The sequence below is a fragment of the Scyliorhinus canicula genome, chromosome 3 (assembly GCF_902713615.1).
Source record: "Scyliorhinus canicula chromosome 3, sScyCan1.1, whole genome shotgun sequence".
NCBI classification, from domain to species: domain Eukaryota; kingdom Metazoa; phylum Chordata; class Chondrichthyes; order Carcharhiniformes; family Scyliorhinidae; genus Scyliorhinus; species Scyliorhinus canicula.
The window spans coordinates 12,199,185-12,223,294 of NC_052148.1; the positions used below are offsets into that span (position 1 = coordinate 12,199,185).

Consider the following 24,110-nt stretch of genomic DNA (forward strand, 5'->3'; position numbering starts at 1 on the left):
AAGCTCAGGGCTGGACAGAAGGCCAAGGGTAATGTGGGAAAGAGGACGTCATGAGGAGGAGGATGGTTATTTCAACGAACGTCCCGCAGACAGCAATGAGATAAATGACCAAGGTTTGTTATTGACGTTTTGGGAAAAGATCAGACGGCGGGGCTGGAGGTGTAAAGCTGCTAATTTGCTGTCATGCTGCCTAAGATAAAGATGCATGGCATTAAGGGTAAAGTAGTAGCATGAATAGAGGATTGGTTAATTAATAGAAAGCAAAGAGTGGGGATTAATGGGTGTTTCTCTGGTTGGCAATCAGTAGCTAGTGGTGTCCCTCAGGGATCAGTGTTGGGCCCATAATTGTTCACAATTTACATGATGATTTGGAGTTGGGGACCAAGGGCAATGTGTCCAAGTTTGCAGATGACACTAAGATGAGTGGTAAAGCGAAAAGTGCAGAGGATACTAGAAGTCTGCAGAGGGATTTGGATAGGTTAAGTGAATGGGCTAGGGTCTGGCAGATGGAATACAATGTTGACAAATGTGAGGTTATCCATTTTGGTAGGAATAACAGCAAACGGGATTATTATTTAAACGATAAAATATTAAAGCATGCCGCTGTGCAGAGAGACCTGGGTGTGCTAGTGCATGAGTCACAGAAAGTTGGTTTACAGGTGCAACAGGTGATTAAGAAGGCAAATGGAAGTTTGTCCTTCATTGCTAGAGGGATGGAGTTTAAGACTAGAGAGGTTATGTTGCAATTGTATAAGGTGTTAGTGAGGCCACACCTGGAGTATTGTGTTCAGTTTTGGTCTCCTTACTTGAGAAAGGACATACTGGCACTGGAGGGTGTGCAGAGGAGATTCACTAGGTTAATCCTAGAGCTGAAGAGGTTGGATTATGAGGAGAGGTTGAGTAGACTGGGACTGTACTCGTTGGAATTTAGAAGGATGAGGGGGGATCTTATAGAAACATTTAAAATTATGAAGGGAATAGATAGGATAGATGCGGGCAGGTTGTTTCCACTGGCGGGTGAAAGCAGAACTAGGGGACATAGCCTCAAAATAAGGGGAAGTAGATTTAGGACTGAGTTTAGGAGGAACTTCTTCACCCAAAGGGTTGTGAATCTATGGAATTCCTTGCCCAGTGAAGCAGTTGAGGCTCCTTCATTGAATGTTTTTAAGGTAAAGATAGATAGTTTTTTGAAGAATAAAGGGATCAAGGGTTATGGTGTTCGGGCCGGAAAGTGGAGCTGAGTCCACAAAAGATCAGCCATGATCTAATTGAATGGCGGAGCAGGCTCGAGGGGCCAGATGGCCTACTCCTGCTCCAAGTTCTTATGTTCTTTTGTTATGGCTTTGTGCGAACTTCAGCCCCATGTTTTGTGCATCGCAGCTCCGTGTCAAAACAAGAAAAGGGTGATCTTATTTGGCAGCAAACACTATTGTTCAGCCATGATCTCATTGAATGGCGGAGCAGGCTCGAGGGGCCAGGTGGCCTACTCCTGCTCCTAGTTCTTAGGTTCTTCTGACGCTAAGTCCTTATTCCGTGAACCTGCTGTAAATGATGTTGTTTGTTTCCTTAGGAGGATGAGTTTGTGGACTGGTGGAGCAAGTTTTATGCATCGACGGGTGACACCAACAAATGTGGAACTTACCTGGACAAAGGCTTTGACACACTTCAGGTACTGCGTGCAGTCTGTATTGTTCCGGGTGTTATCAGGGGTGGCATGTTGGCACAGTGGTTAGCACTGATGTCTCACAGTGCCAGGAACTCGGGTTCAATTCCAGTCTGGCGTGGAATTTGCACGTTCTCCCCGTGTCTGCGTGTTTCCTCCGGATGCTCCGGTTTCCTCCCGCAGACCCAAAGATGTGCAGGTTAGGTGGGGGGTCACGGGAATAGGGTGAGGGAGTGGGCCTAGGTTGGGTGCTCTTTCAGAGGGGCAGTGCAGACTCAATGGACCGAATGGCCTCCTTCTGCACTGTAGAGATTCTATGGTTCAGTGTTGGCCACAGTGAACAGTCAATTAATCCAGGCACATTGAGAACAGTGGGAGGCCACTCAGCCCTTCAAGCATGTGCTGCTATTCCATTAGATCATAGCTGATTGGCATCCATTCACCCATCCTTACTCCATATCCTTTACCCGATAAAAATATCAATTCAGTTTAGTCTTGAAAATATCATTGGTTGCAGCAACCACAGCCTCGGGAGGGAGATTGAGATTTCCACTGCGCTTTGCGTGGCAACCCATTAGCTCTCAAATTGCTGACTCACACTTCAAAAAAAAACTCCAATCATATCTTCACTTGTTCTTCACTGAATTCACTTATCCACGTTATTCTGCATCTGCCACGTATTTTCCCACTCACTCAATTTGTCAAAATCTCCTTGAAGCCTCCTAACATCATCCTCACCACTAACATTCCCACCTGGGGCGGCACGGTGGCACAGTGGTTAGATAGGGCTGGTTTAGCTCAATGGGCTAGCCAGCTGGTTTGTGATGCAGAACAAGGCTGGCGTGGATTCAATTCCCGTACCAGCTGAGCATTCTGAATTCTCCCCCTGTGTACCCGAACAGGTGCCAGAATGTGGCAACTAGGGGCTTTTCACTGTAACTTCATTGCAGTGTTAATGTAAGCCTACTTGTGACACTAATAAAGATTATTTATTTAGCACTGCTGCCACACAGCTCCAGGGTCCCAAGTTCAATTCCATATTACTCTTAGTTCCCTCGTCCAAACCATTGGTGGATATTGTGAGCAGCTGGGGCCCAAGCACCAATCCCTGTGGCTGACTGTCTTCCTTCTGTACTGGAATTACTCTGTGATCCTATGATTCCGTGCTCTGCAGGGCCCCGCAGTAGACAGTGAAGGAAATGAAATGAAATGAAAATCGCTTATTGTCATGAGTAGGCTTCAATGAAGTTACTGTGAAAAGCCCCTAGTCGCCACATTCGCCTGTTCAGAGAGGCTGGTACAGGAATTGAACCCGTGCTGCTGGCCTGCCTTGGTCTGCTTTCAAAGCCAGCGATTTAGCCCAGTGTGCTAAACAAGCCCCTCATAGCTCAGGACTCTCATGGCTCGCCATCCTTGTGTTCCACAGGTCTACAATGTTGAACTGGAGAAAGTCGAGGCATTTAAAGGGTTAACAGATTTCTGCCGGACCTTCACCCTGCACCGTGGGAAGGCTGACAATGACGATGAGGATCCCTCCGTGGTGGGAGAATTCAAGGTAAGGAAATAAGGTTCAGTGTCACCCATACCTGATGATGTTCAGCATTTGAAGTTGGGGAAGAAGTTAACCATATGGAACACCAAAGAAGGACCAGCTTCACTCATGATCTGTTAGCTCAATTGACTGGACGGCTGGTTCATGATGCGCAGCGATGCCAACTGCGCGGGTTCAATTCCTGTTCCAGCTGAGGTTATTGATGAAGGCCCTGCCTTATCAACCTTGCCTGAGATGTGGTGACATTAACGGCAATGATTAATGGTACCGGTCAGTCCATCTCTGAGAGTGCTGAATTGTGGGTTAAATCCATTCACAGCGCATGGAAATGGGAATTTCCAGGATGTTATATGAGGATTATACACTGGGCAATATGCTAACTAACAACTGATTGTACTCTGTTTCTATAATATCCCTAACTGTATGCTGTTGATGTCTTCAGGGCAGTTTCAAGATCTATGCCCTTCCCGATGACCCATCTGTACCCAACCCACCTCGTCAGTTCCATGAACTCCCAGCCAGCGGACTCCAGGAGTGTCTCGTCAGGGTTTATGTTGTCCGAGCTTTTGGATTGCAGCCTAAGGATTCCAATGGGAAGGTCAGTGTGCCGTTCAGCACCCGTGAGTGAAAATCGACTGTCTTGCGTCTCTGTTTCAAACACCTTCTCTTTTCTCATTCCTCCGTTGGTCACACTTGCTCTCGGATGTGATGGTTGTGGCCTTAGTGTAGTTTCCGTCTAAGATTCAAAAAAGGTTTGCGATTATATACAACGTATTTCATCACCGAAGGTGTACTAAAGGAGTTCCCAGCCACTGAAATACTTTTGAGGTCACGGTTGTGATCCAGGAAACATAGCAACCAGTTTACACACAAGCATCAATGAGAATGACCAGATAATCTGGGCCGGGATTCTCCGGTTGTTGGAATGCCCTATTCCCTCCGGCAGCTCACCCCTGTCGGTGGGTTTCCCGGGGGGCGTGGGGTGTCTTCAATGGAAATCCCATTGACAGCGGAGGGAATAGAGAGTACGGCTGCCCGTAAACGCACCCTCAATACTGCATTAGAGTGCGGGCCTGGATTTCGTGCTCAAATCGCTGGAGTGGGACTTGATCCATAACCTTCTGAAATCAGAGATAGCATGTACCGTGGCAGCACGGTAGCACAAGTGGATAGCACTGTGGCTTCACAGCGCCAGGTTCCCAGGTTCGATTCCCCGCTGGGTCACTGTCTGTGCGGAGTCTGCACGTTCTCCCCGTGTCTGCGTGGGTTTCCTCCGGGTGCTCCGGTTTCCACCCACAGCCCAAAGACGTGCAGGTTAGGTGGATTGGCCATGATAAATTCCCCTCAGTGACCAAAAAGGTGAGGAGGGGTTATTGGGTTTCGGGGATAGGGTGGAAATGAGGGCTTAAGTGGTGACGTCGGTGCAGGCCCGATGGGCCGAATGGCCTCCTGCTGCACTGCATGTTCTATGTACGCTAGCTGAACAAAGAACAAAGAAAAGTACAGCACAGGAACAGGCCCTTCGGCCCTCCATGCCTGCGCCGACTATGCTACCTGTCTAAACTAAAATCTTGTACACTTCCGGGGTCCCTATCCCTCTATTCCCATCCTATTCATGTATTTGTCAAGATGCCCCGTAAACGTCAGTATCGTCCCTGCTTCCACCACCTCCTCCGGCAGCGAGTTCCAGGCTCCCACTACCCTCTGTGTAAAAAAACTTGCCTCGTACATCTCCTCTAAACCTTGCCCCTCGCCCCTTAAACCTATGCCCCCGAGTAATTGACCCCTCTACTCTGGGAAAAAGCCTCTGACTATCCACTCTGTCTATTCCCCTCATAATTTTGTAGAACTCTATCAGGTCGCCCCTCAACCTCCTTCGTTCCAGTGAGAGCAAACCAAGTTAATTCAACGTCTCCTCATAGCTAATGCCCTCCATATCAGGCAACATCCTGGTAAATCTCTTCTGCACCCTCTCTAAAGCCTCCACATCTTTCTGGTAGTGTGGCAACCAGAATTGAACACTATACTCCAAGTGTGGCCTAACTAAGGTTCCATAAAGCTGCAACAAGACTTGCAAATTTTTATACTCAATGCCCCGGTTAATGACAGCAAGCATGCCGTATGCCTTCTTCACTACCCTCTCCACTTGTGTTTCCCCTTTCAGTGACCTGTGGACCTGTACACCAAGATCTCTCTGACTGGCAATACTCTTGAGGGTTCTACTATTCACTGTATATTCCCCACCTGTATTAGACCTTCCAAAATGCATTACCTCACATTTGTCCAGATTAAACTCCATCTGACATCTCTCCACCCAAGTCTACAAACGATCTAAATCCTGCTGTATCCTCTGACAGTCCTCAGCGCTATCTGCAATTGCACCAAACTTTGTGTCGTCTGCAAACTTACTAATCAGACCAGTTACATTTTCCTCCAAATTATTTATATATACTAAGAGCAGCAAAGGTCCCAGCACTGATCCCTGCGGAACACCACTAGTCACAGCCCTCCAATTAGAAAAGCACCCTTCCATTGTTACTCTCTGCCTTCTATGACCTAGCCAGTTCTGTATCCATCTTGCCAGCTCACCTCTGACCCCGTGTGACTTCACCTTTTGTACCAGTCTGCCATGAGGGACCTTGTCAAAGGCCTTACTGAAGTCCATATAGACAACATCCACTGCCCTATCTGCATCAATCAGCTTTGTGACCTCCTCGAAAAACTCTCTCAAGTTAATGAGACACAACCTTCCCTTCACAAAACCGTGCTGCCTCTCGCTAATACATCCACTTGCTTCCAAATGAGAGTAGATCCTGTCTCGAAGAATTCTCTCCAGTAATTTCCCAACCACTGACATAAGGCTCACTGGCCTGTAGTTCCCTGGATTATCCTTGCTACCCTTCTTAAAAAAAGGAACAACATTGGCTATTCTCCAGTCCTCCGGGACATCGCCTGAAGACAGTGAGGATCCAAAAATGTCTGTCAAGGCCTCAGCAATTTCGTCTCTTGCCTCCTTCAGTATTCTGGGGTAGATTCCATCAGGCCCTGGGGACTTATCCACCTTAATATTTTTCAAGATGCCCAACACCTCTTGTTTTTCGATCTCAATGAGACCCAGGCTATCTTCGCCCTTCTCCAGACTCAATATCCACCAATTCCTTCTCTTCAGTGAATACTGATGCAAAGTATTCATTTAGTACCTCACCCATTTCCTCTGGCTCCACACATAGATTCCCTCCCCTGTCCTTCAGTGAGCCAACACTTTCCCTGGCTACCCTCTTGCTTTTTATGTACGTGTAAAAAGCCTCGGGATTTTCCTTAACCCTATTTGCCAATAACCTTTCATGACCCCTTTTAGCCCTCCTGACTCCTTGCTTAAGTTCCTTTCTACTTTCCTTATATTCCACACAGGCTTCATCTGTTCCCAGCCTTCTAGCCCTGACAAATGCCTCCTTTTTCTTTTTGACGAGGCCTACAATATCTCTCGTTATCCAAGGTTCCCGAAATTTGCCGTATTTATCCTTCTTCCTCACAGGAACATGCTGGTCCTGAATTCCTTTCAACTGACATTTGAAAGCCTCCCAAATGTCAGATGTTGATTTACCCTCAAACATCCGCCCCCAATCTAGGTTCTTCAGTTCCCACCTAATATTGTTACAATTAGCCTTCCCCCAATTTAGCACATTCACCCTAGGACCACTCTTATCCTTGTCCACCAGCACTTTAAAACTTACTGAACTGTGGTCACTGTTCCCAAAATGCTCCCCTACTGAAACTTCTACCACCTGACCGGGCTCATTCCCCAATGCCAGGTCCAGTATAGCCCCTTACCTAGTTGGACTATCTACATATTGTTTTAAGAAGCCCTCCTGAATGCTCCTTACAAACTCTGCCCCGTCCATGCCCCTAGCACTAGGTGAGTCCCAGTCAATATTGGGGAAGTTAAAGTCTCCCATCACAACAACCCTGTTGCTTTTACTCCTTTCCAAAACCTGTGTACCTATCTGTTCCTCTATCTCCCGCTGGCTGTTGGGTGGCCTGTAGTAAACCCCCAACATTGTGACTGCACCCTTCTTATTCCTGATCTCTACCCATATAGCCTCTCTGCCCTCTGAGGTGTCCTCCCGCAGCATAGCTGTGATATTTTCTCTAACCAGTAGCGCAACTCCTCCACCCCTTTTACATCCCCCTCTATCCCGCCTGAAACATCTAAATCCTGGAACGTTTAGCTGCCAATCCTGTCCTTCCCTCAACCAGGTCTCCGTAATGGCAACAACATCATAGTTCCAAGTACTAATCCAAGCTCTCAGTTCATCTGCCTTACCTGTTATACTTCTTGCATTACAACATATGCACTTCAGGCCACCAGACCCGCTGTTTTCAGCAACATCTGCCTGTCTGCTCTGCCTCAGAGCCATCCTGGCCCAATTCCCTAGTTCTCCCTCAATGTTTTCACCTTCTGACCTATTGCTCCGCTGCCCACCCCCCTGCCATACTAGTTTAAACCTCCCGTGTGACACTAGCAAACCTCGCGGCCAGGATATTTATGCCTCTCCAGTTCAGATGCAACCTGTCCTTCTTATACAGGTCACACCTGCCCCGGAAGAGCTCCCAGTGGTCCAGATAACCAAAACCCTCCCTCCTACACCAGCTGTTTAGCCACGTGGTTAGCTGCTCTATCTTCCTATTTCTAGCCTCAATGGCACGTGGGACAGGGAGTAATCCCGAGATTACAACCCTAGAGGTTCTGTCTTTTAACATTCTGCCTAGCTCCCTTAACTCCTGCTGCAGGACCTCATGCCCCTTCCTGCCTATGTCATTAGTACCAATATGTACAACGACCTCTGCCTGTTTGCCCTCCCCCTTCAGGATACCCGCTACCCGTTCGGAGACATCCTGGACCCTGGCACCAGGGAGGCAACATACCATCCTGGAGTCTCTATCACATCCACAGAAGCGCCTATCTGTGCCCCTGACTATAGAGTCCCCAATGACTATTGCTCTTCTGCGCTTTGACCCTCCCTGCTGAACATCAGAGCCAGCCGTAGTGCCACTGCTCTGGCTGCTGCTGTTTTCCCTGATAGGCTATCCCCCCGACAGTATCCAAAGGGGTATACCTGTTCGAGAGGGGGACAACCACAGGGGATTCTTGCACTGACTGTCTCCCCTTTCTGGTTGTCACCTATTTCTCTGTCTGCACCTTGGGTGTGACCACATTTATATAACTGCTATCTATGATGCTTTCCGCCACCAGCATGCTCCGAAGTGCATCCGACTACTGCTCCAACCGAACCATGCGGTCTGTGAGGAGCTCCAGTTGGGTGCACTTTCTGCAGATGTTGCCATCCATGACGCTGGAAGCCTCCCGGACCTGCCACATCTCACAGTCAGAGCACTGCACCCCTCTAATTGCCATTGCATTAATTAAGTAGTAAGTTAAATTTAAAAAGTTACTGTTAACTATATGTTTCCAAGCACTAGATTTCTACTATAAATGTAAATGCTAAATACAGTACTCTCCGATCTCTGGCTTAGATACCCCTTTGAATGATGATTAATTTATTATGTTTAATTAGTTTAACAATGTTCAATTTTTACATTTGGTGCAGATTCCCTTTCAGCCAATCAGATCGCAGCTTTCCTGTGACGTCACTTTTCAGTTCCCACCCCCCCCCGCCCCCCAAGTCGGATCAGTCAGAATAGCAGAATATCTATCACTTACCTCTTCCCAAGCTGCTCCCCTCTCTCTCTCTCTCTCTCTCTCTCTCTCCCACTTCCGAAAATGAAGGCCGCTGGAACCTGGGGGTAAGATTTTATATCACCTACCTTCCCAGGGTGCTCCCTGGTTTTCTCCCTGCTTCCTGGAATGCATTCTGGACCTCTCCCTGCAGATTACCAGTTACAAAGCCAAACAAAGGAAACAGAACAAAAAGGGAAACAACACCTCCTCCCGCTCCGCGCCGAATTACCACACTGCCCAAATTATCAGATTACAATTCCCACTCAGGCATTGTATCCTTCGCCTGCGCAAAGCTGACTGAGTGCGCTTTCTGTCTTTTATACAGAACTCAGCTAAACAAGATGAGTCACACTATTTAAGCTTCAAACAGAAGAATGCAATGTGCACCCTTGTCCCACTAAACAGGCTTGAGCCATAGCCCATACCAGTAGAGGTGAGATGCTGGTGGGAACAATTTTCATTTATTCTGGCTTTGCTGATGGAGGGTTTTCACGTTTCTGAAGAAGGAAATGTGGTCGGGTTGTCAACCTTCTCGACTTTTCCAGACCATAATGAGAATAGAATTGCTGGGAACATAGAAACTGACCTGAAAAGCTGATATAAATATACAAAGAGAAAATGATTAGTAAAGACAAATGTCTTTACAGTCAGAAGCTGGGGAAATTATAATGGGGAACAAAGAAATGGCAGAAGTATTAAACACACAAACTTTGGTTCTGCCTTCGCAAAAGAGGGCAAAGTAACTTACCAGAAATGTTAGGGAACCAGGGGTCTCCAATTTACTTAGCAAATGTCAAGTTCCCGAGGCAAGAAATGTCTCCCAGTCCTGCTGGGTTGAGTGTGGATCAACCTTCACTGAGTCTGTATTTTGGACATTCTTCTACAATGTGGGGCACAGTTTTCTCTCTCCCACAGGCACAGAGGGGGCTGGCACTAATGCCCCGTCTGTGGAGGTTGGCCAAGCTGGGGTCGTGGACGGTCCTGAACCGGTTAAGGATGGATCACACTTTCTTTGGAAGGTTGAAACCAGAGAGCTGTTGGGTTGGGTGTGAGCCCTGGGCCAGGATTCTCCCCCCCCCCCCCCCCCCCCCCCCCCCCGCCGGGTTGGAGAGTCGCCAGGGGGGGCGGCGTGATTCCCACCACCGCCGGATGCCGAATCCTCCGCCGCTGGGGATTTGGCGGGGGGTGAATCGCGCCGGTCAGGGACCATTGGCAGTAGACCCCCCCCGGCGATTCTCCGGCCCACGATGGGCCGAGTGGCCACCTGTTTTCGGCCGGTCCCGCCGGCGTATGTTATGACAGGTATTTACCAGCGGGAGCTGGCTCGGCAGGCGGCCTCCGGGGTCCTTAGGGGGGCGTGGGGGGGGGGGAGGAATCTGGCCCTGGGGGGGGGGGCTGCCCCCATGGTGGCCTGGCGCACGATCAGAGCCCACCAATCTGCGGGCGGGTCTGTGCCATGGGGGCACTCTATTCCTCTGTGCCGGCTGGTGTAACGGTCCGCAATGGCCGGCGTGGAGATGAACCCCCCCCCCCGCGCATGTGCTGGGATGACCCCAGCGCAAGATGGAGCTCCCGCGCATGGGCCAACTTGGGACGGCCCGACGCTGGAGTGGTTCACGCCACTCCTTCGCGCCGGAGTTGCCCGCAGCGCTGGTTCCCGAAGATTCCCACCCCGGGTACTTGTTTGCCGTGCCATTCTCATTCTCATTCATTTGTCCAGGCGGAATTAGTGTTGAAGTCCTGTGTGTGAGGGGTTTTCCAGGTCTCCCTCCTTGATGGGAGTTGTATCTCGGGTGGGCTGAGTCGATCAGCCCGGAGCGCCAGGTGGGGGGCTTTGTGAACATTTTCTATCAATTTGTGGATTGTTGCAAGTCGGCGGATATATGGAGGAGTGAATTTTGTTGGGGCAGGGAGGCGGTGTTGAGCGTCGTGTTCCAGTAATGATACACGTGGTGGCATTCAGCTGAGAGTCAACTCTAAGTCTGGTGAGAGGGCGGAATTGAATAAATCAATATTAATAAGAAAATGGTGCTGAGGAAATTAATGGGGGTTAAAGCCTAACAAATCACCAGAGCCCGATAATCTACATCCCAGAGTGCTAAAGGAAGTGGCCCTGGAAATAGTGGATGCATTGGTGGTCATCTTCCAGGATTCTATAGACTCTGGAGCAGTTCCTACAGATTGGAGGGTAGCTAATGTAACCCCACTATTCAAAATGGGAGGGAAAGAAGAAAGGGAGAATTACAGACCAGTCAGCGTTATATCAGTATGGGGACGATGCTGGAGTCTATTAGAAAATATGTGATCAGAGAGCATTTCACGAAAAAAAATCAACAAATCAGTTTTTTGAGGATGTGAATAATAGAATAGATAATGAATGAAATTAAATGAAATAAAAATGAAAATCGCTTATTGTCATGAGTAGGCTTCAATGACGTTACTGTGAAAAGCCCCTAGTTGCCACATTCCGGCGTCTGTTCGTGGAGGCTGGTATGGGAATTGAACCGTGCTGCTGGCCTGCCTTGGTCTGCTTTCAAAGCCAACAATTTAGCCCAGTGTGCTAAACCAGCCCCTGGTCCACAAGACATAGGAGCAGAAGTAGGCCATTTGACCCATTGAGTCTGCTCCGCCATTTAATAAGATCATGGCTGATCTAAAATGATAACCCCAGCGGACGTGGTGTATTTGGGCTTTCAGAAATGGCAGGCTTTTCAAAAATGAAAATCGCTTATTGTCACGAGTAGGCTTCAAATGAAGTCACTGTGAAAAGCCCCTAGTCGCCACATTCCGGCGCCTGTTCGGGAAGGCTGGTATGGGAATTGAACCGTGCTGCTGGCCTGCCTTGGTCTGCTTTCAAAGCCAGTGATTTAGCCCAGTGTGCTAAACCAACCCCTAGCATATGGGATAGGGAGTAATGTATTGGCAAGGATTAAGAATTGGTTGACAGAGAGGTAATAGAGAGAGGGAAGAAATGGGTCTTTTCTGAGTGGCAGGCAGCAACGAGTGGGGTACAATCGGGATCAGTGCTTGGGCTCCAGCTGTTTATGATATATATAAATGACCTGACAATATAACATTTCCAAATTTGCTGACAACAGCAAAGCTATTGACAAGGTCCCACATGGGAGACGTATTAAGAAGGCACATGGAATACAGGGTGATTTGAGAAGGTGGATTGATAATTGGCTTAGTGAGAGACAGAGGGTGATGAAAGACGGCTGCTTTAATGTCTAGACACCAGTGTCCAGTGGCGTTCCACAGGGATTTGTGCTGGGCCCCCTATTGTTTATCATTTATATAAACGACATAGATGACTATGTGGATGGTAGGACCAGTAGGTTTGCGAATGACGCATAGATTGGCCGTGACAGTGGGGTTGAGTGTCTTGAGTTACAGGAAGATTTAGACGGGATGGTCAAATAGGCAGATAAGTGGCAGATGGGAATTGAACAGGAATTTAACAGCCTAAAATTTGTGGGCAGCACAGTAGCACAAGTGTTTAGCACTGTGGCTTCACAGGGTCCCAGGTTCGATTCCCCGCTGGGTCACTGTCTGTGTGGGGTCTACACCTTCTCCCCGTGTCTGCGTGGGTTTCCTCCGGGTGCTCCGGTTTCCTCCCACAGTCCAAAGACGTGCAGGTTAGGTGGATTGGCCATGATAAATTGCCCCTTAGTGTCCAAAAAGGTGAGGAGGGGTTATTGGGTTACCGGGACAGGGTGGAAGTGAGGGCTTAAGTGGGTCGGTGCAGACTCGATGGGCCGAATGGCCTTCTTCTGCACTGTACGTTCTATGTTCAAAATTTAGTTCGGCCCGGAGTGCTGCCGTGGGATGAGCAGGCAAAAGCCTGTTGCCGTGGAGATCGAATGATGAGTGAGTGCAGAGGGTTCCCATGACGGGGTGGGGTGGGGTGAGAGCAGGGGGTGGGGGGGGGGAGGGAGTGGAGAAGGGCAGGGGAGAGGGCCTCAGTGGAAAAGGTCAGGACTAAACAGGGAAAATTACTTTGAGTACGTCAGGATGGAAAGAAATTCCCAGACGCAGATAATGAGGCAAGGAGAGGAAAAATAAATGAAAGCAAAAGTGTGGGCCAGCAGTCTTGCACTCAGTATATATTTATACGTACAGTAGTTGAAGCCAATTCCCCAACCCTGGAGGATCAGAAATGAGCAGTGTTTAAAATGAAAAAGCGTGGAAAGGAAAAACAGACTTGCATTAATATGCAGCCCTTTAAAGGTCTCAGGATATCCCGTAAAGATTTACAGCCAACTTTTGGAAGTGGGGTCACTGTTGGTAATGAAGGGAGACAAAGCAGATGGCTTGTGCACAGCAGGATCCCATAAACACTGGACTGGGTGGTGAGGGTGCCCCGCACCGTCCCCATGCCCGGGCTGAAATGCTGCATCTTTTTACTCCTCCTCTTTCTCTTTCAGTGCGATCCGTATGTGAAAGTTTCTCTGGGTAGGAAGTCAACCAGTGACCAGGAAAATTACATCCCGTGTACACTCGACCCGGAGTTTGGAAGGTACGCTGCCCTTATTCCCTGCTGGCATTCTCAGCGCACGTTAGATTTAGATCCGGGTGGTTGTGAATCACGGGCTGCAACAACTCGCTGGAAACAAAAAGGTGAATCCACACGGTGAATTCCAGCTATTGGACTGTGCTGGGCATCGCAACCTGACCCAACTGCAGCTCCCAGCTGGGTAGTGACCGGAAGCAGGAGACGCAAGTTAAGCTGCATCTACTGCCACCTAGCCCAATGGTGATGAGGCTGGGATGATTTCCAATCTGATTGCCTGTCTTCGCACAGGCTAGGGAAGGGGGTGGAGGGGAGAGAAGGGGGAGGAGGAGGAGGGGGCGGGGGGGGGGGGGGTGCGGCCCACCAGGGCAGAAGTAGTCCAAAAATGTGCAAATTCAGTCGGGATATTGGGATAGGGGGGGGGGGGAGTGGGCCCAGGTGGGGTGCCCTATCAGTGTGTCAGTGCAGACTTAATGGGCCGAATGGCCTCCTTCTGCACTGTAGAGAATCTATAGGTCGTCCTCTTGTGCGGGTGATGTGCCATTTCTCTGGGATAGTCAGGCATGCTGTGTGGTTTTGTTTTCGACACAGGAACGAGAAGCCGTGTGAACCAGAACACGTGTGTTCCTGACACCCGTCCCTCTGGACATGTCTTAACTTTCCTTTTCTCCGATATGAAGAGTGTTTAGGATTCAGTGAACACTGTGCCTCCCACACGTAGGATGTACCCCTTGGCTCCGACTCCCCTACCCCTGGCTGCACTGTACTAACTCCAGTAGCTGCCAACTTAAACATTCACAGACTCACAAGTTGGCTCGTAAAAGAGACGAGGGAGTCTTAGGCTTGAAAAACCTCGAACCAAGGAGGCACCAACAGACTTATTTAATTATCATAAAGGTTTGAAGGATTTTTTTGTTTGCCCATTCATTTCATTTTCAACATGAAGAGTACAATACTATTTTTAAATGCTTTTTGATTCTCATCAAGGTAGCGACGTCACTGGGAGACTTTGCTCTACATTTTCCATTCATGTTATCAGAGTCAATATCAAACACCCACAGGGGTACGGCATGGGGTTAGATACAGAGTAAAGCTCCCTCTACACTGTCCCCATCAAACACTCCCAGGACAGGTACAGCACGGGGTTAGATACAGAGTAAAGCTCCCTCTACACTGTCCCCATCAAACACTCCCAGGACAGGTACAGCACGGAGTTAGATACAGAGTAAAGCTCCCTCTACACTGACCCCATCAAACACTCCCAGGACAGGTACAGCACGGGGTTAGATACAGAGTAAAGCTCCCTCTACACTGTCCCCAACAAACACTCCCAGGACAGGTACAGCACGGGGTTAGATACAGAGTAAAGCTCCCTCCACACTGTCCCCATCAAACACTCCCAGGACAGGTACAGCACGGGGTTAGATACAGAGTAAAGCTCCCTCTACACTGTCCCCAACAAACACTCCCAGGACAGGTACAGCACGGAGTTAGATACAGAGTAAAGCTCCCTCTACACTGACCCCATCAAACACTCCCAGGACAGGTACAGCACGGGGTTAGATACAGAGTAAAGCTCCCTCTACACTGTCCCCAACAAACACTCCCAGGACAGGTACAGCACGGGGATAGATACAGAGTAAAGCTCCCTCTGCACTGTCCCCATCAAACACTCCCAGACAGGTACAGCACGGAGTTAGATACAGAGTAAAGCTCCCTCTACACTGTCCCCATCAAACACTCCCAGGACAGGTACAGCATGGGGTTAGATACAGAGTAAAGCTCTCTCTCCACTGTCCCCATCAAACACTCCCAGGACAGGTACAGCACGGGGTTAGATACAGAGTAAATCTCCCTCTACACTGTCCCATCAAACACTCCCAGGACAGGTACAGCACGGCGTTAGATACAGAGTAAAGCTCCCTCTACACTGTCCCCATCAAACACTCCCAGGGCAGATACAGCACGGGGTTAGATACAGAGTAAAGCTCCCTCTACACTGTCCCATCAAACACTCCCAGGACAGGTACAGTACGGGGTTAGGTACAGAGTAAAGCTCCCTCTACACTGTCCCCATCAAACACTCCCAGGGCAGATACAGCATGGGGTTAGATACAGAGTAAAGCTCCCTCTACACAGTCCCCGTCAAACACTCTCTGGTGAATTCATACTGTATTGTAATTCACACTATTATATTACATTGTATTATGTCTTTGTGGGCTCTGTCTGTGAGCCGTTGTGCGGCTTTGCCCACAGGGGGAGATGAGGAGCTTGTACAGGGCTCCACCCTGGCTCCGCCCATGGCTCCTCGCACTACCGGAAGTATAAAGTGCTACAGCCGCGTGAGCCTACCCTCAGTTCTTCTGGTCGCAGGCAGGCTCAGTTGTAAGACTAATAAAACCACAGTTTACTTCCAATCGTGTCTCTAGTGAATTGATGGTCACATCACCTCTATCCTGTCACATCACACTCCCAGGACAGGTACAGCACGGGGTTAGATACAGAGTAAAGCTGCCTCGACACAGTCCCCATCAAACACTCCCAGGACAGGTACAGCACGGGGTTAGATACAGAGTAAAGCTCCCTCTGCACTGTCCCCATCAAACACTCCCAGGACAGGTACAGCACAGAGTTAGATACAGAGTAAAGCTCCCTCTACACTGTCCCCATCAAACACTCCCAGGACAGGTACACCCCGGGCTAGATACAGAGTAAAGCTCCCTCTACACTGTCCCCATCAAACACTCCCAGGACTGGTACAGCACGGGGTTAGATACAGAGTAAAGCTCCCTCTACACTGTCCCATCAAACACTCCCAGGACAGGAACAGCATGGGGTTAGATACAGAGTAAAGCTCCCTCTACACTGTCCCCATCAAACACTCCCAGGACAGGTACAGCACGGGGTTAGATACAGAGTAAAGCTCCCTCTACACTTTCCTCATCAAACACTCCCAGGACAGGTATAGCATGGGGTTAGATACAGAGTAAAGCTCCCTCTACACTGTCCCCATCAAACACTCCCAGGACAGGTACAGCTCGGGGTTAGATACAGAGTAAAGCTCCCTCTACACTGTCCCCATCAAACACTCCCAGGACAGGTACAGTATGGGCTACACTGCCTGAAGATAATTCTGCAAATTGCTACAAATTCACTTACCATCCTTACTAAAGGAGTAATGTTCCCTCAGGATGTATGAGCTGACTGGAATACTACCTATTGAGAAGGATCTGAAGGTCACTCTTTACGACTATGACCTGCTGTCGAAGGATGAGAAAATTGGGGAAACAGTGATTGACTTGGAGAATCGCTTCCTGTCTCGGTTTGGAGGTTGTTGTGGGCTACCTCAAACCTACTCCATGTAAGTTGTGTGTCACTGCACGGTTTGTTTTCTCTCTGACCCCCTGAAGCACTCTGGCCGCTGGTGTCAGCTGCATTGTGATACCTCGGGCAACAGACAACTAATATCAACTTTAACTGAATGAAACTCCACAAGGTGCTTCAGAGGAGTCGAGTCAGACACTAACTGTCAACGAGACAAAGGAGGAGGCATTCAGTGCAGGTGACCAAAATCTTATTAAATCATAGTATACGGAAAAAGGCTATTCAGCCCATCATTCCCATACCAGCACTTCAGTAAAACTAGCCAATTGGTCCCATATAATGTATATATCCAACTTTCTTTCTGTCGGTTCTATAAACGGCTTGTGATTGGAAAAGCACTTTGGGAATTAAGGGTTAAGGGGATAAGGCCAGAAATTGGAGTTGAGGATTATCATTTCAGATTAGTCATGATCTCATTGAATGGCGGAGCAGACCTGAGGATGGGCCAAATGGCCTATTCCTGCTCTCACGTCTTATAGACGTATGGCTACTTGGTCCCTCCAGCTTGCTTGCCATTCAATAAGATCATGGCTGATCAGATTGTAGCTTCAACTCCACATTCCATTGACCTGTAACCTTGTTCTGTGCCAGTGTTAATGCACCATGGGAACCGCCTCACTTCCTCCTTCATCAATCCCGTCAATATGGCCGCCTATTCTTTTCACCCCTGTTTATTTGTCTGGATTCCCCTTAAAAGCGTCGATACAATGCACCCCAACCCCTCCCTGTGGTAGCGGATTCCACAATCTCATCACTCTGGGTAAAGACCTTTCTCCTGAATTCCCTCAGACTGTTTTGCATCAAACCCTTAATGAATCTAGATTCCTGATCTTCAATGTTATCCCTGTAAGGTGAAGTGCAATGGTTCAGATAATGACTGTGCCCTTTCAGATCAGGACCAAACCGATGGCGAGACCAGCTCAGACCAAGCCAGCGCCTTCACATCTACGCGCAGAGACACGGCTACAAGCTCCCAGTGTGCAGGGAGGATAAAATCTCTTTCAGAGGGGAGGACTTCCTTCTCTCAGACTTTGGTAGGTCTATTCTTCTCTTGCTTTTCTCTGAGGTCGTGCTGTGCGAGGCGAGAGACTCTGACGCTCGGGGAAACGCTTTATCGTCTTGAGTAGCGATGAGGGAAACGAATCGCAGCTCTTTCAGAGAGCCAGCACAGAGCCGGGCAAAATGGCCTCATTCAGTAGTGAGTAATTATATGACATGAGAATTATTTATGTGGCATCATGCCCTTCAAGGCTTATCTAAGCATACAGGAGGAGGCCATTCAGCGCCACAGTTCTGCTGTCCAATTATGCCATACAATCTACAGTGCAGAAGAAGGCTATTTGGCCCATCGAGTCAGCGCTGGCTCTTGGAAAGAGCACCCCACTTAAGCCCACGCCTCTACCCTATCCCCATAGCCCAGTAACCCCACCTAAACCTTTTGGACACTAATGGCAATTGATCATGGGCAATCCACCTAATCTGCGCATCTTCCGGGACTTGTGGGGGGAAACCGGAGCACCCGGAGGAAACCCACGCAGACGCAGGGAGAATGTGAAGACTCCGCACAGACAGTAACCCAATCCGGGAATCGAACCTGGGACCCTGGAGCTGTGAAGCAGCTGTGCTAACCACTGTGTACCGTGCTGACCATGGCTGATCAGCTCCATTTACCCAGCTTTACTCCATTCATTCCATACTAAAGTAAATTAGTAGCAGCACGGTAGCATAGTGGTTAGCACAATTGCTTCACAGCTCCAGGGTCCCAGGTTCGATTCCTGGTTTGGGTCACTGTGCGGAGTCTGCACGTTCTCCCCGTGTGTGCGTGGGTTTCCTCCGGGTGCTCCGGTTTCCTCCCACAGTCAAAGATGTGTAGGTTAGGTGGATTGGCCATGCTAAATTGTCCTTAGTGTCCAAAATTGCCCTTAGTGTTGGGTGGGGTTACTGGGTTATGGGGATAGGGTGGAGGTGTTGACCTTGCGTAGGTTGCTCTTTCCAAGAGCCGGTGCAGACTCGATGGGCCGAATGGCCCCCTTCTGCACTGTAAATTCTATGATTCAAATCCAGCCCTCTCAATTCTGACCAACGCCACAAACAAAGCCTTTTCAGGGGCTGACAATGCCATTACCCTTTCATACGAGGAAATCCTTCCTCATTGCACTCCTGAACAACCTCGCCCTAATTTAAAAATGACGCTCTTTTGTTGTGGATTTCCACAGCTGAGGAAATAGTTTCCTGTCATTGACCTCATTGAAATCTTTGACTGTTTTAAACACAGGGAGATGTTGTGGCGCTATGCCAATGTCCCCTACCTCTGGACCAGAGATGGGGGTTCGAGCCCAGCACCCAGACTTGTTGTCCACGGAAAGAGCGTTCACTACGACGTTCAACAGTCAACAGTCTGATAATCAGCTCGGGAACATTTCCACCACTCTCCCCCCCCCCATTGCCCACAGGGTTTAAAAACAGCGTGGGCCTGTGAAGATACACTTTAAACTTTTTTAAACGCCTTGGTTGGAGTACTGCTCATTACTGTATTCCAATTGAAATTCTTAAGGGTTTTGACAGGGGAGGTGATGAGAAAATTATTCCTCTGGGGTCTACAGGCCATGGTCGCAGGGGAAGGATGAGTTCTATGTGTTCTTGTTGTCTTTTAGTTTCCAGTTCTAATTAACACTTTAAGTTTGGAAAGATCAGAAACTCTTTGGGCGGGAATCCCCGGCGGATGGGGGGGGGGGGGGGGGGGGGGGGGGGGGGGGGAGGGGGGGCGGCGGCGTGAAACTCAACCCGCCGCTCCGACACCAGCTGCCATATTCTCCGGCGCCGTGATTCGAGCGGGGGCGGGATTCATGCCACGCCGGTCAGGGGCTGTTGGCAGCGGCCACCCCCGGCAATTCTCCGGGCCCCGATGGGCCAAGCAGCTGTCCGCTTTTGGCCAGTCCCGCCAGCATGAATCACTCAACTCACGTACCGGCAGGGCCTGGCAGGTAGGTCGGCGGGGGCGGTCCTCGGGGGGGGGGGGGGGGGGGGGTGCAGGGGCGATCTGACTCACAGTGGCCTGGCCCGCAATCGGGTCCCACCAATCTGTGGGCGGGCCTGTTCCGTGGGGGTACTTCTTCCTTCCGCGCCGGCCCCTGTACGGCTCCGCCATGGCCGGTGCGGAGAAGAGAACCCCCGTGCATGCGCCAAAATACACCGGCCGGTCTGCACATGTGCGGAACCATGGCGGCGGTTCCGCGCATGTGCAAACTCGCGCCGTCCCTTCAGCGCCGGGTCGAGTGGCGCCAACCTTTCCGCCGTCCACCTTACTTGCGGAGGCTGTTAATGCCAGAGTGATTGGCGCCAGTTCTCCCGCCGCCGTGGGGACTTAGGCCCCAGAAGGGAGAATCCCGGCCTTTATGTTTCATTTTGCCATTCCTGGCCAATCGAAGGACTGGATTATATTTCACATGAGTCGCTGGTGCAACTGGGACCTCCTGGAACACTTCTGCATAACAGCTACATCCTAGCTATTTACAGATATTTACAAATAAAACAACAATATATATAACAGTCAGTGAGATGAGGAAACATTCACTTAGGGCATCGTGAACCTTTTGAATTCTGTACCCCAGAGGGCAGTGAAAGTTCAATGATTGATTATTGAGGTTGACAGAGTTTTCTTTCGGAGCTGAGGGAATTAAAAATGTAAGTCGCCACAGTCCCAGATGACCACAGACTGCTTTCCTCTTTGAGGGAGAGAGCTGACTGGTGGTTGTGGTATTATCGTAACTGTAAGAACTGCAAGGATTAATGAAATGTCCAGAGCAGCCGCTAGAGGGAGCTACATTTACAACTATATAAGGCAGTGATGCTAAGCCTTGTGGGAGAGTGTGTGCAGGAGTTAGCAGGAGAGAGTCAGAAGTACAGATAGTGTAAGTGAGAGCAAATCATAGTTTATATCAGTAGTGATATTAGCTGTAGATGAGTGTAGTTTAAATGTTATTAATCAACTGTGTATTCTTCAGGAGTATGGGTCAAATCCAAGTTCGTACTGTTAATAAATGTCCAGCTTTGTTTAAGTTCAAGCTATTCTGTGGTCTTCGTGAACACTACGCCAACCGTCCTGAAATAAGCAACACAAAGAACACCACAGTGGTGGTTTAACCTGAGGATCACCACATTCAACTAGATCACCACATCTCAGAGGGGCAAGGTTGAAGAGGTGGAGCCTTCAGCCGGTGCGGGAATTGAACCCGCGCTGTTGGCGTCGCTCCGCATCACAAACTAGCCGCCCAGGCAACTGAGCTAAATAAGGCCGGTTTCGGGATTTAGGGATATGGAGATGGTGCAGGAAGGTAGATCTGTGCAGGAGATCACTGGTAATCTAGTTGAATGGTAGAACAGGCATGTATGGCCCATTCCAGCTCTATTCTATTTATCCCATACATGTTGGACACTAACGCTGAATATCTGCCATGACGAGTGTTCTACCTTCCCCGGCACCAACGCCCCTCATTGATAAGCAGTGGAACCAATTAAGAGGCAGGATTCTCACCCTGTGGTTGTGGATTGTGGGGAACGCAAATCGTTACGAGTGGCTGATTGACTCTCCCGTTTCATTGTAGAGGACGGAAAGCTCCTTGGCACACACCTCGGGCCCCCCGAGGAACGGTTGGCCTTATACGCGCTCCACAAACAGGGCTTGGTTCCAGAGCATGTGGAGACCAGGGCCTTATTCAGCCCACTGCAGCCTGACATTGAGCAGGTAAGTGCTGGATTTTGTTGCAATAACCACGCCTGCTGCATGAGTGAACACAGGGCAACACCAAGGTGTGTGGGGCAAAGCGGCCTGCTTTATAGATTCTTCCATCGCTCGTTGAACTACACCAAAGTGTTTTTCCAAATAAAGTCCCCACAGGGCGCCGGGTAATTTGGTACTCCATGCCTGAGCTACAAGCGTGCTTTATTTTTACGAGTGTGCTTTCCATTACCAGTGAAGCTGTTGCCCTCACTATGTGTGCAGTTCAAGAGTTTAGATGCAGTGTGGATGACGTGGTGTTCCAGCTCGGTGGGGGAGGCACTCTTGCGCCCGGCTCAGAAGGTTCTGAGTTCAAGCCCCACTCCAGGGCCTGAAGGCAATAACCCAGGCTCACATTCCAGTGCGGCCCTGAGGAAGTGCTGCACGGCCGGAGGCGTTGTCTTTCAGGTGTGATGATCGGCTCGCCTGCACTCCCAGGCGGACATGACAGATCCCCCATGCCATTAACTGAGCGAAGAGCACTGGAGTTCTCCCCTGTTTCCTGACCAATATTTATTCCTCACTCAACATCGCAAAACCAGATTGCCTGGCCGTTACTGTTCGTGGGAGCTTGCTCTGCTCAAATTAGCTGCCAACTTAGTTTCCTCTAACAGCGACTGCACTTCAGGAATACCTCACTGGCTGAGCAGCACTTTGATGTTTAGTAATTGTGAAAGGCATTATATAAGGTCTAGTCTATCGTTATTTTCCTTTGCCATGATTATAAATCCTATTAATCCACATTTTCCTTTGTCGTGCCATGCTGCCATGGGCAGCAGCTTGGCACAGTGGTTAGCACTGTGGCTTCACAGAGCCAGGGTCCCAGGTTCGATTCCCGGCTTGGGTCACTGTCTGTGCGGGGTCTGCACGTTCTCCCCGTGTCTTTGTGAGTTTCCTCCGGGTGCTCCGGTTTTCTCCCACAAGTCCCGAAAGACGTGCTGTTGGGTAACGTGGACATTCTGAATTCTCCCTCTGTGTACCCGAACAGGCGCCGGAATGTGGCGACTAGGGGCTTTTCACAGTAACTTATTTGTAGTGTTAACATAAGCCTAATTATTTTTTTAAAAATTAATCCTATGTCCATTCGAACGCACATTTTAGCTGCGGCTCTGGCTCAATGCCAAACACCTCCAACACCATTTTTCTTTCTCCCTCTATTCTTTAGCACTGTTGAATCATTCCTGCTATTCTCCTCCCCTTCTGTTACCCAGTCATACCATCGTTCCCTCTCAGGTACTTTGTCCTCAGCTCAAGAATTCCTTCCCTAAACCTCTCCACCTCTACTTTAAGAAGCTCTTTAAAACCTATCTTTGGAGTTTAGAAGAATGAGAGGCGACCTTATTGAGGCATACAGGATTCTCAGGGGGCGCGACAGGGTCGATGCTGAGAGGTTGTTTCCTCTTGTGCGAGAGTCTAGGACCAGAGGGTAGAATCTCAGAGTCAGGGGGTCACCCATTGAAGACAGAGATGAGGAGGAGTTTCTTCTCTCAGAGGGGAGTGAATGTGTGGAATTCTTCACTACCGAGAGCTGTAGAGGCTGGGTTGTTAAGTGTGTTCGCGGCTGTAATAGACAGATTTTTAATCAGTGAAGGAACCAAGGGTTATGGGGATAAGGCGGGAAATTGGAATTGAGGATCATTACAGATCAGTCATGATCACATTGACTCTCGGAGCAGACTCGATGGGCCTAATAGCCAACTTCTTCGTCTTACGATCTAAAGGTGACCACGCTTTTGTGATTGGGTGTCAAATTGTCTTTTCTCTGATAGGCAAGAGTCGGTTGATGTCTTGGTGGTGAATCGATGAAAAAAAGAGAAAGACCATTCTCTCTGGCACAAGGTGGATTTGCCTGCCAAGGGCAAGGACCCTTGTGAACTGTAAATGCTTGAGGATAAGATCATAGAAGCTGGAGTAAGCCATTCAGTCCCTTGAGCCTACTCCATCATTCTGTAACATCATGGCTGACCTTTGACTCAACTTCACCTCTCCGCACTATCCCATGTTTCCTTTAGTGGTCAAAGATTTATCGATCCATCTCATGAATATACTCAACGACTAAGCACCCACAGCTCTGTGGTGGAGGGAATTCCAAAGCTTCACTGCCCTTTGAGTGAGGAATTTTCTCTTTACCTCAGTCCTAACTAGCCTACCTCTTCATCAGAAACCTTGAATCAACGTTCAAGAATTTCCAACCCATAGAAATATTTTCTCACGCGGTGGCGCAGTGGTTAGCACTGCTGCTTATGGCGCCGAGGACCCGGGTTCGATCCCGGCCCCAGGTCACTGCCGTGTGGAGTTTGCCCCTTCTGCCCGTGCCTGCATGGGTCTCACCCCCACAACTGTTTAGCACAGAGCTAAATCGCTGGCTTTAAAGCAGACCAAGCAGGCCAGCAGCAGGGTTCAATTCCCGTACCAGCCTCCCTGAACAGGCGCCGGAATGTGGCGACTAGGGGCTTTTCACAGTAACTTCATTTGAAGCCT

The 24,110-nt window shown here is 49.3% G+C and overlaps 1 protein-coding gene across 1 annotated transcript in view; it reads left to right on the forward strand.

Moving 5' to 3' along the window:
• dysf (dysferlin, limb girdle muscular dystrophy 2B (autosomal recessive)) overlaps positions 1 to 24,110 on the forward strand; it is a 450,750-nt gene that overhangs the window by 398,963 nt on the left and 27,677 nt on the right. The window contains exons 44-50 of the mRNA XM_038793128.1: positions 1,571 to 1,669; positions 3,090 to 3,218; positions 3,658 to 3,813; positions 13,383 to 13,474; positions 16,659 to 16,829; positions 17,744 to 17,886; positions 21,457 to 21,596. Of these exons, the coding sequence (XP_038649056.1) occupies positions 1,571 to 1,669; positions 3,090 to 3,218; positions 3,658 to 3,813; positions 13,383 to 13,474; positions 16,659 to 16,829; positions 17,744 to 17,886; positions 21,457 to 21,596 (930 nt within the window). The remainder of the gene's footprint in view (positions 1 to 1,570; positions 1,670 to 3,089; positions 3,219 to 3,657; positions 3,814 to 13,382; positions 13,475 to 16,658; positions 16,830 to 17,743; positions 17,887 to 21,456; positions 21,597 to 24,110) is intronic.